The sequence below is a fragment of the Ornithorhynchus anatinus genome, chromosome 3 (genome assembly GCF_004115215.2).
Source record: "Ornithorhynchus anatinus isolate Pmale09 chromosome 3, mOrnAna1.pri.v4, whole genome shotgun sequence".
NCBI classification, from domain to species: domain Eukaryota; kingdom Metazoa; phylum Chordata; class Mammalia; order Monotremata; family Ornithorhynchidae; genus Ornithorhynchus; species Ornithorhynchus anatinus.
Window position 1 is genome coordinate 8,803,647 of NC_041730.1, and position 16,203 is coordinate 8,819,849.

Genomic DNA, 16,203 nt, shown 5'->3' on the forward strand with positions numbered 1-16,203 from the left:
GTACTAAGCATTTGGGAGAGTACAGTATAACAGAGTTGGTAGTCATGTACCCTGCCTACAAGTAGTGTATGGTCTAGAGGACTGACACAAGAGTGACTTTATAAAGAACAAAAGAAACAGAATGGAGGTCCTTACTTTTCTGTTGAGCCGGTCCACAATGACCTCGTTGTCCCGGTGGGTTACACTCATCCTTGCCAGGCACAGTGGGCGTGAACTCAAATGGCCCTGATGGGAAAGCACCATCAATCCACCTTCATCTAGACATTTCCCAAGGTCTCCACCCTAGGACACTCCCAGGACCCAAGCAGAGACAGTCACTTCCCCAGAGGTCCCAGGTACAAATTCTCAAGAGGTCTTAGCCAGGAACCTTAGCCAGGAGGAGGAAGAAGAGAAGGAGGAGGAGGAGGAAGAAGAAGAGAAGAAGGAGGACAAAGAAGAGGAGGAAGAGAAGGAGGAGGAGGAAGAAGAGAAGGAAGAGAAGGAGGAGGAGGAAGAAGAGAAGGAGGGGGAAGAGAAGGAGGAGGAGGAGAAAGAAGAGAAGGAAGAGGAGGAGGAAAAGGAGGAGGAGGAAGAAGAGGAGGAGAAGAAGAAGGAAAAGAAGGAGGAGGACAAGAGGAAGGAGGAGGAGGAAAATGAGGAGGAGGAAAAGGAGAAGGAGGCAAAGGAAGAGGAGGAGAGGAGGAAGACAGAGGGGAGAAGGAGTTGGCTGGGGAAGTCTTGAAAAGGAATGGAAAAATCCTGCATTGAGTGGGTCTGCCCTACAGGGGGTAATGAGGCAGCCCACGGGTGGTTTGATGAGGCAAGATCAGTCAGTCGATGGTATTCCCATCTGAGTGCAGGGTACTGCACTTCGCCCGTAGGAGAATACAATACCACAGAGTTGGTAGACATGTTCCCTGCCCACAAAGAAAGATGTGCGTCAGGTAGCCCATAGCTAGACCTGTAGTCCCCTGGGCCACCAAGTATGCATGCTGGCTGCCGATAGGCCACCTGTCTCACCAGAAGTCAGTCCTGTCTTGCTCTGCTCTGCCAGGCCCTGCATCAGCCCAGCCCGAGCTACAGGATTTCACTCCTTGTAGGCACGTTTACCTATTCTCGCTTTCCACACCAGATTGTGCCTGATGGGGTCTCGGCCCCTCTGACCGAAGCACCAGGCAACTCCCCTCTGTGTCTAGCCCAGGTGGCTCAGAGCTCCCAGCTCAGAGCAGGGGCCATTTACCATCATCAAAACACCTCTGACACTGTCGGGAGAGCCCCAACCCCAAGTCCCCGAGCCGCCTCTCACTGCCGCGGGGGGGGGAGGGAATCCGGAGTAATCACCAGGGCTTCGCTCTCGCAGTGCATGACGTGGACGGTGACCACTTCGTCTCGGCTCTGGATGACCACATAGGCGGCCTCTTTAAATACAGCCACATGGTTCCCGTCGAATGTCACCACGTTCAGGTCGGGAAAGAAGGAGCAGCGGCCTGGCAGGGAAGAAGGTTGGGAAGGAAGGATGGGTTCAATCGCAATAGCACACGGTCTAGTGGATAGACCATGGGCTTGGGAGAGGAAGAACCTGAGTTCTAACCCCAGCCCTGGTACTTGTCTGCTGTGTGACCCTGGGCAGCTCAGTTGAATTCTCTGGGCCTCAGTTACCTCATCTGTAAAACGGGGATTAAGACTTGAATCTCATTTGGATATGGACTTTGTCCAACCTGATTAGTATGTATCTACTCTAGCTCTTAGAACAATGTGTGACACATAGTAAGCACTTAACAAATACCATTATTCTCATTATTATTATTATTATTATCAATAGCATTCAACCTTCTGGGTGCCTCTGCATATCCCAGCTAGGATACACTCTAGAGGGTGAGACAGAATTAATATAAATAATATTTAATATAAAATTTAAAGATACCTATATGAATGTGATAGTATTTCCCACATCTGCCTAGTGCTACGTTCCCAAAACATTTCCTTCATCCGTAAAACAAATGGGAGCGAACTGGTGCCTTTCAAAGGAATAAGCGGAGGGAAGATATGAAGGAGGGGCCCTCCTCCCCACCTCCATAACCCTACCCTAACAACACCCCTGCAAAAACACCCAGCATCAGATCATGTCATATGACTGACATGGGTCTGGGAGCCAGAGGAACTGTGGTCTATTCCCGGCTCCACCACGTATCTGCAGCATAACCTTGGGTAAGTCATTAAACTTCTCACTGCTTCAGTTCCCTCACCTGCAGAATGGGGAATTCAATTCCTGTTCTCCCTCCTACTTAGACTGTGAGCCCCACTTGGGACTTGATTAGAAGCAGCGTGGCTTAGTGGAAAGAGCCTGGGCTTGGGAGTCAGAGGACAAGAGTTCTGATACCGGCTCCGCCACTTGTCTGCTGTGCGACTTAGGGCAAGCCACTTCTTTGTGCCCCGGTTACCTCATCCGTATAAATGGGGATTAAGACTGTGAGCCCCACGTGGGACAACCTGATTACCTTGTATCTCCCCCAGAGTTTAGAACAGTGCTTGGCACATAGTAAGTGCTTAACAAATACCATTCTCATCATCCTCATCATCACTTATTACACCTTGGCTGTAATAAGAGAGGCGTGAGAAGCAGCAAGGCTTAGTGGATAGAGCATGGGCCTGGGAGTCAGAAGGACCTGATTTAAATTCCAGCTCCTCCACATGTCTGTTGTGTGACTGTGGGCAAGTCACTTCATTTCTCTAGGCCTCGGTTACCTTATCTGGAAAATGGAGACTAAGAGAATGTGAGTCCCACATAGGCCGGGGACTGTTTCCAACTTGATTACTTTGTGTCCACCCCAGTGCTTAGAACAGAGCTTGGCACATAGTTTGTGCTTAACAAGTACCGAGTAATTGTTACTATTGTTATCACAGTACTTGGCACCTAGTAAGCGCTTAACAAATACCGGTAATTATTATGTCAATCACAGCAGGCATGGCTCATTAGCGGGTTGTAATTCAATCCTTCTAATAGGGGTCCGTAGATCCGATAAGGCACGGAGGCGCTTCAATCAAATTCCCCTTATACAATTTGCACCCCCATTACACACCCAAGAGGAGGGAATATAGCAGCAACGGCAGCAGCAGCAACTCACATGCACATTCCCACTGCGGGCAGCACTTGTCTCCGCGGGCACGGACGGCGGGCCCTCTGAGCCCGCAGCTGGGCGGCCCGGCGCTGAAGGGGCAGTGCTGGGATCGGTTCACCTGGATGAGCTGGCCCTCCAGGCAGAGGTGCCTGACGCACTCCGCCTCGATGACGGGCTGAGACACGGGGGACCCGCGGTCACCACCCTGAGCCATGAGGCTGGAGGGAGGGGATGGGGAGAGATGGGGACCGGGCGGGTGGGATCAGCAGCCCTCCAGCCAGAGGGTCCATAGTGGGCGAGAGATCTGGGATCCCACAGAGGAAGCCCCACCTCTTGGTTTCCTCTGCCCCATCACAGCATATAGGTTCTCTCCTTTCCCACCCCTAATCCCCAGTCTGGGTCCTCCTCATCCCGGTGGCAGGAACTTGGATCTTACGGGAGGCGAGGATTTCTCAGGGAGAGACGGGCAAGCAGAGAGGGAAGGAAGGGCCCTCCTCTCTTTCTAAAACTGATTCTAAGCGGTCCAAAATGGTGCGATAGCTGAGCGATGCGGAAAATCTGGCATCCCATGAGGGCCAGCCTGTCCTGGGGATATAGGCCAGCTGCTGGACACCCACTGACCCTCACAGGCCAGCCCAGCCCCTGAGACCACCCACAATCAGGCTTCTTCGCATGGAGCCCCATCCCTTCCGTGCTGCTCTTCTGGGTAGGTGCCGGGGCTCGAGAGGCCAGTGGGTGCGGGTTTGGGCAAAGCTTGGGATGTGGGCAGGATAGATGACGGAAGGGGGCCGGGATAGTTTCCTGGATGTCGGAGCAGATCCAGGTTAGTCCCCCTAGGCCAAGACTCCCGCCCCTCTGGGGCCAGGCGGTCAGAGCCCCGGATGCCGCTACTCACCACACACGTCGGGGCTGCTTCCGCTCCTCCGGCTGGCTTGGGGGTGGACCCGCCAGTCAGTCCTGCTGGGAAATGGGGAGCTGGGGGACCTGCAGCGGCGCCAGGGATGCCGGGGTGGACTGGCCCCGGGGTCAGGTAGGCAGCTGAGGGGGTCGATGACATCTCGGGAGTCTCCCAGAACTCAGAGGGCACAGGGTACGATTCTGGGCTCTGAGGGGTGGTCCTGCCAGGAACAGAGACCCTCATGGTCTGAGGAGCGAGAGGCAGGGGCTGCGAGGAAGGTGGGGGCGTCGTGATGAAGTCCAAGATAACCTCCGGGTGCCCTGCCTCGGCTGAGGCGGGCTCCACAGGGAGCGGTCTGGCGGGTGGCCCCAAGCCCACATCCCGGGGTGAGCCGGACGGGGAGGTCGAGGGAGGCGCCTGCTTGGACGGCACGGCCATCCTCTCCGTGACGCTCTTACTCGGGACGGGCACGGCCGTGGATGCCCGGGTTGGCTCGGCTTCGGCGGACCTCGCCGGGGTGGGCGCCCGGACTAACGGCGGGGCGTCCGAGCGCAGGGCGGAGGTCGAGCCGGAAGACAGAGGCGCTTCCTGACCGATGAGGTGGACGGGGGCCGGGACCGTCGGGGCGGGAGGACCCGGGAGGCCGACAGCCTCGACTGGCCGCGGCGAGGTCAGGAACGGATAGGAGAAAGCCAACACTTTTTCAGACTGGGTGGGAGAACTCTGACCGGTAAAGGGGCCGGTGTGGGTTAAAGGCATCTGGGCAGGAGGCCAGGGAGTAGCCGGACCCGAGCTGGTCACCCCGGGGGGCCGAGAGGCCGTTGAGGTTATCGTCTCTGTCACAGGGGCTCTGGTGAGGGGCAGCTGCTCAGGGAGGAGGAGAGGTGATTTGGGGAATTCAGAAACCGAGGCCTTGGCCTCCGGGGCTGTGGAGAGAGCTGGGACGAGCTTCACCGAGGGGCTTGTTGCAGTGGTGCTCTGGGGGGGCTGAGAGAGAAGGGGCGTCATCAGTTTTGTCAAAGGGGTGACAGGGCTTGGGGAAGAGGCCTTAGAGGGGAAGAGTGTTGCTGGGTGGGGGACCCTTCCCTCCTCGTGGGGCTCCGGGGGTGGCAGCGACATAATCTCCTCTGCCTCCGTGTGGTGTAAGGGGAGCGGAGTGTCGGCGTCCCGCGCCCGGGTGCCTGTTGGGGCCTCTGAGGAGGGTGTGCGGGAGCTCGTGCTGGCAGTCAGCTTGGTCAAGCGGGTTGGGGCGGCCACGGCCTCTGGGGTTTGGTCGGCCCGCCCGGTCGTCGAAGCTGTCAAGGTAGGGGCCCGTGGCTGAGCTGGGGCGGCGGACACGACGTGCGCCGAAAGGACCGCCGGAGTTGGGGTGGCAGCGAACGGGGGCCGAGACGGAGCAGCCGAGGGAGGCACGGCGGGAGATGCGAATGAGGACGCGGCAGCCGAAGGAGACGGACCATATGGGGGAGAGGATGGGGTACCTAAAGGTTGGGAAGGGGAGGTGGGAGCCGAGGGAGACGGAGCAGGAGGCGGGGATGAGGACACGGCAGCTGAAGGAGACACAGCAGATGGAGGGGGGGACGGGGTGGCTGCCGACGGGGAAGGGACCGTGAGAGCTGAGGGAGACGGAAGTGGAGGTGGGGGCAGAGAGACAGCCGGAGATGTGGACGTGGTCTTGGGAGCTGAGGGGGAAACAGCAGGAGATAGGGGCAGAGACCCGGCTGGAATCGTGGGCAGGGTCGTGGGAGCCGAGGGAGTCAGAGCTGGAGCCGGGGGCAGAGAGTCAGCCGGGGACGGGGGTGGGGTCACGGGAGTCGAGGGAGACGCAGCGAGAGATCGGGTCGGGGGAACGGCGGCTGAAGACGGTGGCACAACGGACGGGGGCCGGGTTGCGGCAGCCGAGGCAGACACAGGCGGTGACACGGACCGGGACGTGGCAGCTAAAGAAGAGGGCCCGGTGTCCCGGGCCGACGTCGGGGCAGCTGGGGCTGAGGACCCAGCAGCCGTCCCCGGAGGCCCTTCTACGGGAGAAACGGCGTCAGTTGCCACAGACGCAGCCCCGGGATGCTCTGCACCAGATGAGGACGTGGCCGTTGGCTTTGTGGGCCTGGGCCCGGCCGGACTGGTGGGAGGAGAGGGCTGGGCTGAAGTCGAGGTCACTCCTGGGAAAGGGAGAGTTGGGAAGGAGCCGGGGAAGTGAGTTGCTTTTCCGGTTAAAATCAGCGTCACTTGGGCCATTTTCACGGTAGTTGGCTCCGGGCTGGGCCCCGCTGCGGATGGAGTCACTCGGAGGGCTGTAGGGGACGGGGGGCTGGGGGCAATGGCGCCCGGGGAAGGGGAGCGGTCTGCCCCCGGCTCCACCGTAGCGGGGGCCTGAGAGACAGAGGGCCAAAACACTGGCTCAGAGACTCCCTGCTCTGTCGTCTTCTCTGGGAGAGCAGGGGCAGTGCTCCCAGAGGTCTTGGCTAATCCCGTTTCCTCCGTAGCCAAGGTCCGAGCCGCAACTCCCGTGATGACAGGCAAATGCGTCTCCCGAAAGGGCACCGTGGAGGGGCCGGGCTGCGAATGGGCCCGGGGCCCAGCGCTGGTAGCGGTGAGGGCTAGTGTGAGGCTGGCATTGGTCCTGGACACTCCGGGACCGAGGCTGGTCTCCTGGGTGGTGCTCGCTTGTGGCCAAGCCATCCCCGCGTCCACGGCTTCGTCTTCCCGAGGGGAAGTCATATCTCCGCTGGGCGGCCGAGAGCTCTCGCCGCCCGTGGGGGCCGGGGAGGGGAGGGCACCTGCGGCCTCAATGCCTAAGGAAGAACCAAAAACAAGCGGGTCAGAGGGGGTGGGTGGGGTTTGAATCTGTTTGATTGCTTCTCTGAGCCGCGTCTGCCTCACTCACCATCTCATCCGTCCCTCTCACCGGCTTTGTGTTAGGACTATTCAATTCTAGGGTTTACAATCATTTGATCTTCGACCGTATCAGGGGATTAGGTTGAGGGGGAGGGAGAGCAGATTATTGTTGGATGGCACTCTCCCAAGTGCTTAGTACAGTGCTCTGCACTCGGTAAGCGCTCGATAAATACGATTGAATGAATTAATGAGTAACTAGGGACACAGTGTGAAGCCTGGGCCATTCCTGACCCCAAGCTTTTCCATAAATTCTGGCTCAAGTGCTTCCAGGCATTCCATTTGCTTCTCTGTGCTTCCGTTTTCTTCTCTGTAAAATGGGGATTAAGTCCCTGACCTCCTTTCTGCTTAAACTGTGAGCACCATGTGGGTCAGGGACTGAGTCCAACTTGATTCTCTTGCATCTACCCCGGTTGTTATGGCAGTGCCGAGCACACAGTAAGCACTTAAAACACCCCCACAATTATTATCATTATTAATAAATGCTTAGCAGACTTTGTTTGCTGCTGTTGTTTTCCTCCACACACACTTCAGGCAATCATACTTGGTAGGGATTTAGTATTCTCTAACTTGGAAGGGAAGGGCGACAATGAGGGGAGAGTTTGAGGAGAGTCTGGGTTGAGTTCGGAGTGCACGGTGAGGGCATCAAGGGAGGATTTTCTTACGTACAGTCTTCCAAATACACGCATCTCTGAGTGATTTCATCCAGGACCATGTGATCAAGACATGTAGGGACACAGCCTTCCACTCTGAAAATGAAAGGAAACCCTCTTTGAATAGGTGAGTGGGATTGTCTGAGTATGGGGGACATGGGGATGGGAGGACAGAGAGCAGGGTACGCATTTTTTTTAACGGTATTTGTTAAGCGCTTAACGATGCGCCAGGCACTGTACTAAGCGCGGGGTTGGATACAAGCAAATCGGGTTGGACACAGTCCCCAGCCCACCTGGGGCTCACGGTCTCCATCCCCATTTTACAGATGAGGTAAGTGAGGCACAGAGAAGTGAAGTGACCTGCCCAAGGTCACACAGCAGACAAGTGGCGGAGCCAGGATTGGGACCCGTGACCTTCTGACTCCCAGGCCTGTGCTTTATCCACTTCAAGGCTCTATTGTAAACTCATTTCTGAATTCTACTCTCTCTACTCTTTCGTGGCTTAGTGGAAAGAGCACGGGCTTGGGAGTCGGAGGTCATGGGTTCTAATCCCCCCTCATGGGCCAATGTCACATTTTCTTCCGGGGAATGAAAGTGGGCATGTGAGGGGCATAGCTGACGGGCATGCATTGTACATGGACGGGTCATTTTCATTCTCAGAGGCCCACCCAGCTTCTGGGTGCCAGAGTTTGTGATGAGCTTCAGCTCAGGGGACAGGGCTCACTTAGGAACCTCCCGGCAGTCGTCTCCTTCGGGGTCCCTGCAGGTTCTGAAACAAGGGCTCGTGCAGGAGTCGTAGCGCCACTCGCAGGCAGACGGGGCCGGAGCCGGAAACTCGGCATCTGAAAAACAAGCCAGGAATGGAGCGGGCAGTGTGCAGTGTGCCAGGCACTGGTCCCGAGGGATAATGATGATAATAATGATAATGGTACTTGTTAAGCACTTACTATGTAATCAGCACTGTTCTAAAGATTGGGGATAGCTTCATTCAATAGTATTTATTGAGCGCTTACTATGTGCAGAGCACTGTACTGAGCGCTTGGAATGTACAATTCAGCAACAGATAGAGACAACCCCCGTCCAACGATCGGCTCACAGTCTAATACAGATACAACCTAATCAAGTTGGACACGGTCCCTGTCCCATATAGGGCTCACAGTCTTAATCCCCATTTTACAGATGAGGTAATTGAGGCACAGAGCTGTTAAGTGACTTGCCCAAGGTTACACAACAGACAAGTGGTGGAGACGGGATTAGAACCCACATCTTTCTGATTCCCAGGCCCGCCCGTGCTCTAGCCACTTGGCCATTCTGCTTTACGGGAGTACGCCAGTTCTACCGGAAGGCAACGGGGGGGACTACATTCCGGACCAGCCCTGAGTTAAGAGAATTTATAGGAGAATTCGCCTTCAAGGACTTGTGCCTGCTCTGCGCACGGTAAGCGCTCAATAAATACGATTGAATGAATGAACGAACTGCTTCCTTCAAAACTGCAATGAGTCCCTTCAAGGCAGACATGCATTTTTTTTTACTTTGTTTTGTTTTCATGATATTTGTTAAGCATTTACTATGTGCCAAACACTGTTCTAAACGCTGGGGCAGATACAAGTTAATTAGGTGGGTCACCGTCTCCATCCTGCACGTGTACGTAGGGGGGAGAACAGTAATGAATCCCCATTTTGCAGTTGAGGGAACCGAGGCACAAAAAAGTCAAGTGACTTGCCCAAGGTCACACAGCAAGCAATTGGCAGAGCTGGGATTAGAACCCAGGTCCTTGTGACTCCCTGGCCTGTGCTTTTTCCACTAGGCCATGCCGCTTCCGGATGAATGCATCCTAAGGTCGCAAAATTATCCTGTCCCAAACCTGGAGTGAAAACCCATGCTGTGGAAGAAGTAGGGGGAGGGGTTTGATTACCGGGTCCCCAGACTGTGCCCTCCCCAGGCAAGGGATGGGAGCAGAGACCGCCTCTCACTATTTCCTCTAGATTGTAAGCCTGTTGTGGCCAGGGACTGGGTCTGCTATGTTGTTATGCTGTGCTCTCCCAAGCACTTAGTAGTATTACAGTGCCCTGTACACGGTAAGCACTCAATAAATAAGAATGATTGATTGACTGAAGCAGTGACCGGTGAGTCACGAGGTGACATGTTGAGCTCTTTCTGCCTCTTACAAGCCTCAGGTCCGGAGGCACCCGTAGGCCCCATTATCCCAGGGAACTACTTAAAACCATCCTCCCCTCCCTCTGATAATAATAACGATGATGGCATTTGTTAAGCGCTTACTATGCAAAGCACCGTTCTAAGCGCTGGGGAGGATACAAGGTGATCGGGTTGTCCCACGTGGGGCTCACAGTCTTCACCCCCATTTTACAGATGGATTAACTGAGGCCCAGAGAAGTGAAGTGACTTGCCCAAAGTCACACGGCTGACAAGTGGCTGAGCCGGGATTTGAACCCATGACCTCTGACTCCCAAGCCCAGCCTCTTTCCACTGAGCCACGCTGCTGCTTCTGCTTCTCTGCATGTCCTGATGTGCCTGGGCCAGGGGGAAAGGGGAGAGCGATGGGTGGAGCAAGACCCTCTCCGTGTTTTACTGAGAAGCAGCGTGGCTCAGAGTGGAAGGAGCCTGGGCTTTGGAGTCAGAGGTCATGAGTTCAAATTCCAGCTCTGCCACTTGTCAGCTGTGTGACTGTGGGCGAGTCACTTCACTTCTCTGTGCCTCAGTTCCCTCATCTGTAAAATGGGGATTAAGACTGTGAGCCCCACGTGGGACAACCTGATTCCCCTGTGTCTACCCCAGCGCTTACAACAGTGCTCTGCACATAGTAAGCGCTTTACAAATACCGACATTATTATTATTTACTGCTTAAAATAAAAATGATCACAGGGACTGTTAACAACTGGATTGTTCTGCTAGACAGTCAGCTCCTTGAGGGCAGGAATCATGCCTTCCTATTCTACTGTGCACCCCTATGCTCTTCGTACAGAGATCCACACACAATAAGCAGTCAAAAAGTACCATTATTGACAGATGATTCTCCTGAAATGTGGGCAGGCAGGCAGGGGTGTGTTTGGCTAAGTGGACAGAGCCCAGGCCTGGGAGTCGAAAGGACCTGGGTTCTAATCCCAGCTCCGCCACATGTCTGATGCGTGACCTTGAGCAAGTCACTTCACTTCTCTGGGCCTGATTTACCACATCTGTAAAGTGGGGATTAAAGTGTGAGCCCCATGTGCGACAGGGACCGTCTCCAACCCGATAAATCTGTATCTACCTCAGTGCTTAGAACAGTGCTTGGCACACAGTAAGTGCTTAACAATGATGATTATTATTATAATGATGATGATTATTATTAAGCGCAGCTGCCGTGAATGAGCTGAATGAGCTGGACTTGCTCCTAATTCTGAAAGGCAGAAGTCAACCGTGGAGGAGCCGGGCTTCCCTGACCAAATCTTCACACTATTTTGGGACTCGGCGTCACCAGGAAAATGTCATCACCCAAGTGGAATGTACTGCCCATCTGGGACCTATTTTTGATGTCTGAAATTTTAGCAACTCTTGCCTTGTTTCTATTTGGTTCCAAGCTGCACTGTCTCCCACCCCAAAATCAGGATCCGGACTGCCAATGGGAGCAGTGAGGTAAAGGTGTTGAGGGGCGAGGAACGCAGAATTGGAGTTACACACTCCACTTCCTCTACCCTTGGGATGCAAATCATTAATCAGTACCAGGATTCAGGGGCCTGGAATAAATCACTGCCATTTCAACTTCTGGTTCTCTATCCTTTTGCATCATGAAACTTGGTACGGAGGGTCCTCAGGATTTTTCTTTTCTGGCCAAAAAAAAAACCCCCAAAGCACCACCTGGGGAGGTGCAAGTTTTGCCCTGCCTTGAAACAGGGGATGGAGGAGATGAATGGCCTATGAAGGGCCTTGTCTATCCTGGGATTCTCTGATCCTGAGTCTCGGTGCCCTGAGCACCAAGCTGCCGGGCCATCCGCCCTCTACTCGGGAAAGACATCGAGCACGGCCCGGTGGATAGAGCGCTGGGAGTCAGAAGGAGCTGGGTTTTAATCCCGGCTCCGCCACTCGTCTGCTGTGTGACACTGAACAAGTCACTTCACTTCTGTGGTTCACTGTCCCCTTATCTGTAAAAGGGGACTAAGGCTGTGAGCCCCATGTAGGACATAGATTGGATCCAACCTGATGATCTCGTATCTACCCCAGAGCTTAATACAGTGTCTGGCACATAGTAAGCAATTAACAAGTACCGAAAAACCCCCAAACAAAACAAAACAAAGCAAAAATCTACAGGCCTAGAATAAAGGGTGTCTGGGCTCTACTGCTCCCCAGAGCTTTGTCCCTACCCATATAAACAAAATTTTATTTTGTTAATGAAATGTACATCGCCTTGATTCTATTTATTTGCTATTGTTTCAATGAGATGTTCATCCCCTTGATTCTATTTATTGCTATTGTTCCCGTCTGTCCGTCTCCCCCGTTTAGACCGTAAGCCCGTCAAGGGGCAGGGACTGTCTCTGTTACCGATCTGTACATTCCACGCGCTTAGTCCAGTGCTCTGCACATAGTAAGAGCTCAATAAATACTAGTGAATGAATATTGGGGGTGGGGGAAGCGGGTTCTGGATCAGGGCCCTCGGAGAAGGCTCCCAACCACAATGGACTAGACTGTAGCTCGTCCTCAGAGTGGAAGCGCACTGTGGGCAGGGAATGTATCTGTTCTATTGTTCTACTGTACTCTCCCAAGCACTTAGTTCAGTAAGCTGCTCACAGTAAGCGCTCAATAAATCCCATCGACTGACTGATTTCTGATGGTCCCGCTCGGGCCTGCACTGCAAGGACCGATCCCCTCCACTATCATCGCTCTGCCCCAGACTCCTGGAGCCGGCCGCCCCACTGTAGAGTTTCTGAGCTAATATGCCAGGCATCCACACCAGTCAGCAGGAAATCCAATCCCCCTCTGCCTCCCAGCTCCAAAACTGGTGTAACTTCTCCATTAACTTAAACAAATGTTGCTGTATCCTTAGCCCATGTAATTAACCGAGCAGCGGCAGGCTGTGAAAGACCCCAGACAGAAGGGGGGGGAGGGAACGCCTAAACCTTCTAGCCCTGGCATGCCCCTTCTTATAATAATAATGGCATATTATTATCATTATTATTATTATTATGGTATCTGTTAAGCACTTACTCTGTGCCAGGCACTATATTAAGCGCTGAGGTGGATACGAACAAATCAGGTTGGACCCGGTCCCTGGGCCACAAGGGGCTCACAGTCTTAATCCCATTTTACAGATAAGGAAACTGAGGCACAGAGAAATGAAGTGACTTGCCCAAGGTTACACAGCAGACAAGTGGCGGAGCCAAGATAAGAACCCGTGATCTTATGACTCCCAGGCCCGTGCTCTATCCACTTCGCCATGCTGCTTATTGAGGACTGCAATTCAAGTTCCCTGGATCAATCGATCAACCATATTTAATAATAATAATAATAATGTTGGTATTTGTTAAGCGCTTACTATGTGCCGAGCACTGTTCTAAGCGCTGGGGTAGACATAGGGGAATCAGGTTGTCCCACGTGGGGCTCACAGTCTTAATCCCCATTTTACAGATGAGGGAACTGAGGCATAGAGAAGTTAAGTGACTCGCCCACAGTCACACAGCCGACAAGTGGCAGAGCTGGGATTTGAACTCATGAGCCCTGACTCCAAAGCCCGTGCTCTTTCCACTGAGCCACGCTGCTTTATTGAGCACTGACCGTTCGCAGAGTATTGTACTAAGCGCTTGGGAGAGTTCAGTCTAATAATATAATAGAGTTGGTGGATATGGTCCCCGCCCAAGATGAGCTGACTGTCCAGAGCTAATTAGCTAAGATTGTTTCCATTTTCAACATCATAAGTGAGATTGCTCAGGAAGCCTGAACTTCCTGCTTGGGAAGAACCCAAAAAAGGAAAATATGGAGCAGTGGGCCACTGGGGTTGCACTACCTGGCTGGGTTCTTCGTTCATTCAATCGTATTTATTCAATCATATTTATTGAGTGCTTACTGTGTGCAAAGCACTGTATTAAGTATTTGGGAGAGTTCACTATAACAGTAATCAGGCAACTCCCTGCCCACAGTGAGTTTACAGTCTAGAGAATGGATCTGTCTCCGTCCTCCACTGGCACTCAGGAGTGGATTCTGACATGGGTCGGGGACCCCGAAGTCCCCAACTGTAAGAGCTCCCACCAGCCTGGGAGCTCTGCCACAAAAGGTCCCATCGGGAGGCAGCAGGCATTTGGCCAAGAGAGGCGTCGTCAATATCCCCGGAGTTTGGGATGTGCCCAGGGGTCGCTGCGTTTCCCCCCGATCTCTGACCCTGGACCGGGTGGCCGAGGGCAAGGAAGCTGGTTGCTACAATTTCAGCAAGTGGCTCCCAAGGTGCAGTAGGCAGAACCCCGGGCACCCGGAGTGGCTGTTCGGCAGATGCCTGTGGGCATGTGGGTGGGGAACAGAGGTCAGGGGTTTGAATCCTGGCTCTGCCACTTGCCAGCTGTGCGACTGTGGACAAGTCACTTAACTTCTCTGGGCCTCAGTTACCTCATCTGTAAAATGGGGATTAAGACTGTGAGCCTCACGTGGGACAACCTGATTCCCCTGTGTCTACCCCAGTGCTTAGAACAGTGCTCTGCACATAGTAAGCGCTTAACAAATGCCAACATTATTATTATTATTCATTCATTCATTCAATAGTATTTATTGAGCGCTTACTATGTGCAGAGCACTGTACTAAGCGCTTGGGATGAACAAGTCGGCAACAGATAGAGACAGTCCCTACCGTTTGACGGGCTTACGGTCTAAGACGGCGGGATAGGCGAGAATGGGGGACGGTGAGGAGGTGGACGGCAGAGGAGCGGAGTGTGCGGGGTGAGCAGTAGATAGAGAGAAGGGAGGAGAGGTAGGAAGGGGCAAGGTGATGTAGAGCCTTGAAGCCTAGAGTGAGGAGTTTTTGTTTGGAATGGAGGTTGATACAGATGCAGAAACTGAGGCCCCAAGAAGTGAAGTGACTTGCCCGAGGTCACAGAGTAGACAAGCTGGAGTAGCCAGGATTAGAATCCATGACCTGACTCCCAGGCCCATGCTCTTTCCACTATGCACATAACCATAAATGATTTATTCATTTATTTTAATGTTTGTCTTCCCATCTAGAAAGCAGGAAATGTAGACAGGAATCATGACTACCAACTCTGTTATATTATATTGTCCCAAGGATTTAGTACAGTGCTCTGCACAGAATAAGTGCTCAATAAGCAGCATGGCCTAGTGGATCAAGCACAGGACTGGGTGCCAGAAGGACCTGGGTTCTAATCCCACCGCTGCCACTAGTCTGCTGAGTGACTTTGGGGAATTCAATACACTTCTCTGTGTCTCAGTTACCTCAACTGTAAAATGGGGATTAAGACCGCAAGGCCCATATGGGACATGGACTGGGCCCACCCTGGGTAGCTTGTATCTACTCCAGCGCTTAGTAGGGTGCCTGGGACGTAGTAAGTGCTTAAGAAATACCATTAAAATGTGCTTAGTTCAGTGCTCTGCAAATAGTGAGTGCTCGATAACTACCACGGATTGAGTGTTTGCTTTGATATGAGAGCACAAGAACATACCTGCACAGAGGACCCTCACCCAGGGCTTGTGACCAAGCTCCGGTCTGGGGCAACGGAGCACTAAGCTGGAGGCGGTTGGAGGCGGAGGGTCTGACCTCTGCGGGACAAGGCTGGTCTGTGCCAACCAGACCGGGAATTCCTGCAGGCCAGACCTGTGTCCACCGGCCTTCACTTGGGGTGGGGCCTGTGTCCACGCACTTCAAGCGAGGTCTGCCACTGCCCACTTCTGCAAGGAGTAGGGCCAGAGTCCACCCAACTCAGTCTGGGGCCTGCATCTGCCCTAGTTCACGTGGGGCAGGGCCTTCTTCTACCCCACCTCAGGGCAGGACCTGCATCTGCGAGGCAGGGCCTGCTCTGGCTGCTTCCTTGCGACCCTGTGACCTGCCAGGCATTACAACTGGCCCCTGCCTTGTTCACCAACTGGGCCACTTTCCCCTGAAGCTGTCCCTGTGCAGCTAGTGGGATGAATGAAAGCAGAGGGGGCAGGCATTTGGTATTTGTGAAGCGCTTACTATGTGCCAGGCACTGTACTAGCGTGGCTCAGTGGAAAGAGCCTGGGCTTCGGAGTCGGAGGTCATGGGTTCGACTCCCAGCTCTACCACTTGTCAGCTGTGTGACTGTGGGCAAGTCACTTAACTTCTCTGTGCCTCAGTTACCTCATCTGTAAAATGGGGATTAACTGTGAGCCTCACGTGGGACAACCTGATTACCCTGTATCTATACCAGCACTTAGAACAGTGCTCGGCACATAGTAAGCGCTTAACAAATACCAACATTATTATTATTATTACTAAGCGCTGTGGTGGGTACAAGCAAACGCAGAGGAGCAGCACGGCTCAGTGGAAAGAGTACAGGCTTAGGAGTCAAAGGTCATTGTTCTAATCACAGCTCCGCCACCTGTCAGCTGTGTGACTTTGGGCAAGTCACTTAATTTCGTGGTGCCTCAGTTACCACATCTGTAAAATGAGGATTGAGACTGAGCCTCACGTGGGACAACCTGATTACCC

At 53.7% G+C, this 16,203-nt stretch overlaps 1 protein-coding gene across 1 annotated transcript in view; it reads right to left on the minus strand.

Moving 5' to 3' along the window:
* OTOG (otogelin) overlaps positions 1-16,203 on the minus strand; it is a 126,639-nt gene that overhangs the window by 36,827 nt on the left and 73,609 nt on the right. Inside the window, exons 32-37 of the mRNA XM_029061316.2 lie at positions 8,269-8,386; positions 7,561-7,640; positions 3,994-6,791; positions 3,105-3,273; positions 1,321-1,466; positions 136-225 (exon numbers count right to left, since the gene is read on the minus strand). Coding sequence (XP_028917149.1) covers positions 136-225; positions 1,321-1,466; positions 3,105-3,273; positions 3,994-6,791; positions 7,561-7,640; positions 8,269-8,386 — 3,401 coding nt within the window. The remainder of the gene's footprint in view (positions 1-135; positions 226-1,320; positions 1,467-3,104; positions 3,274-3,993; positions 6,792-7,560; positions 7,641-8,268; positions 8,387-16,203) is intronic.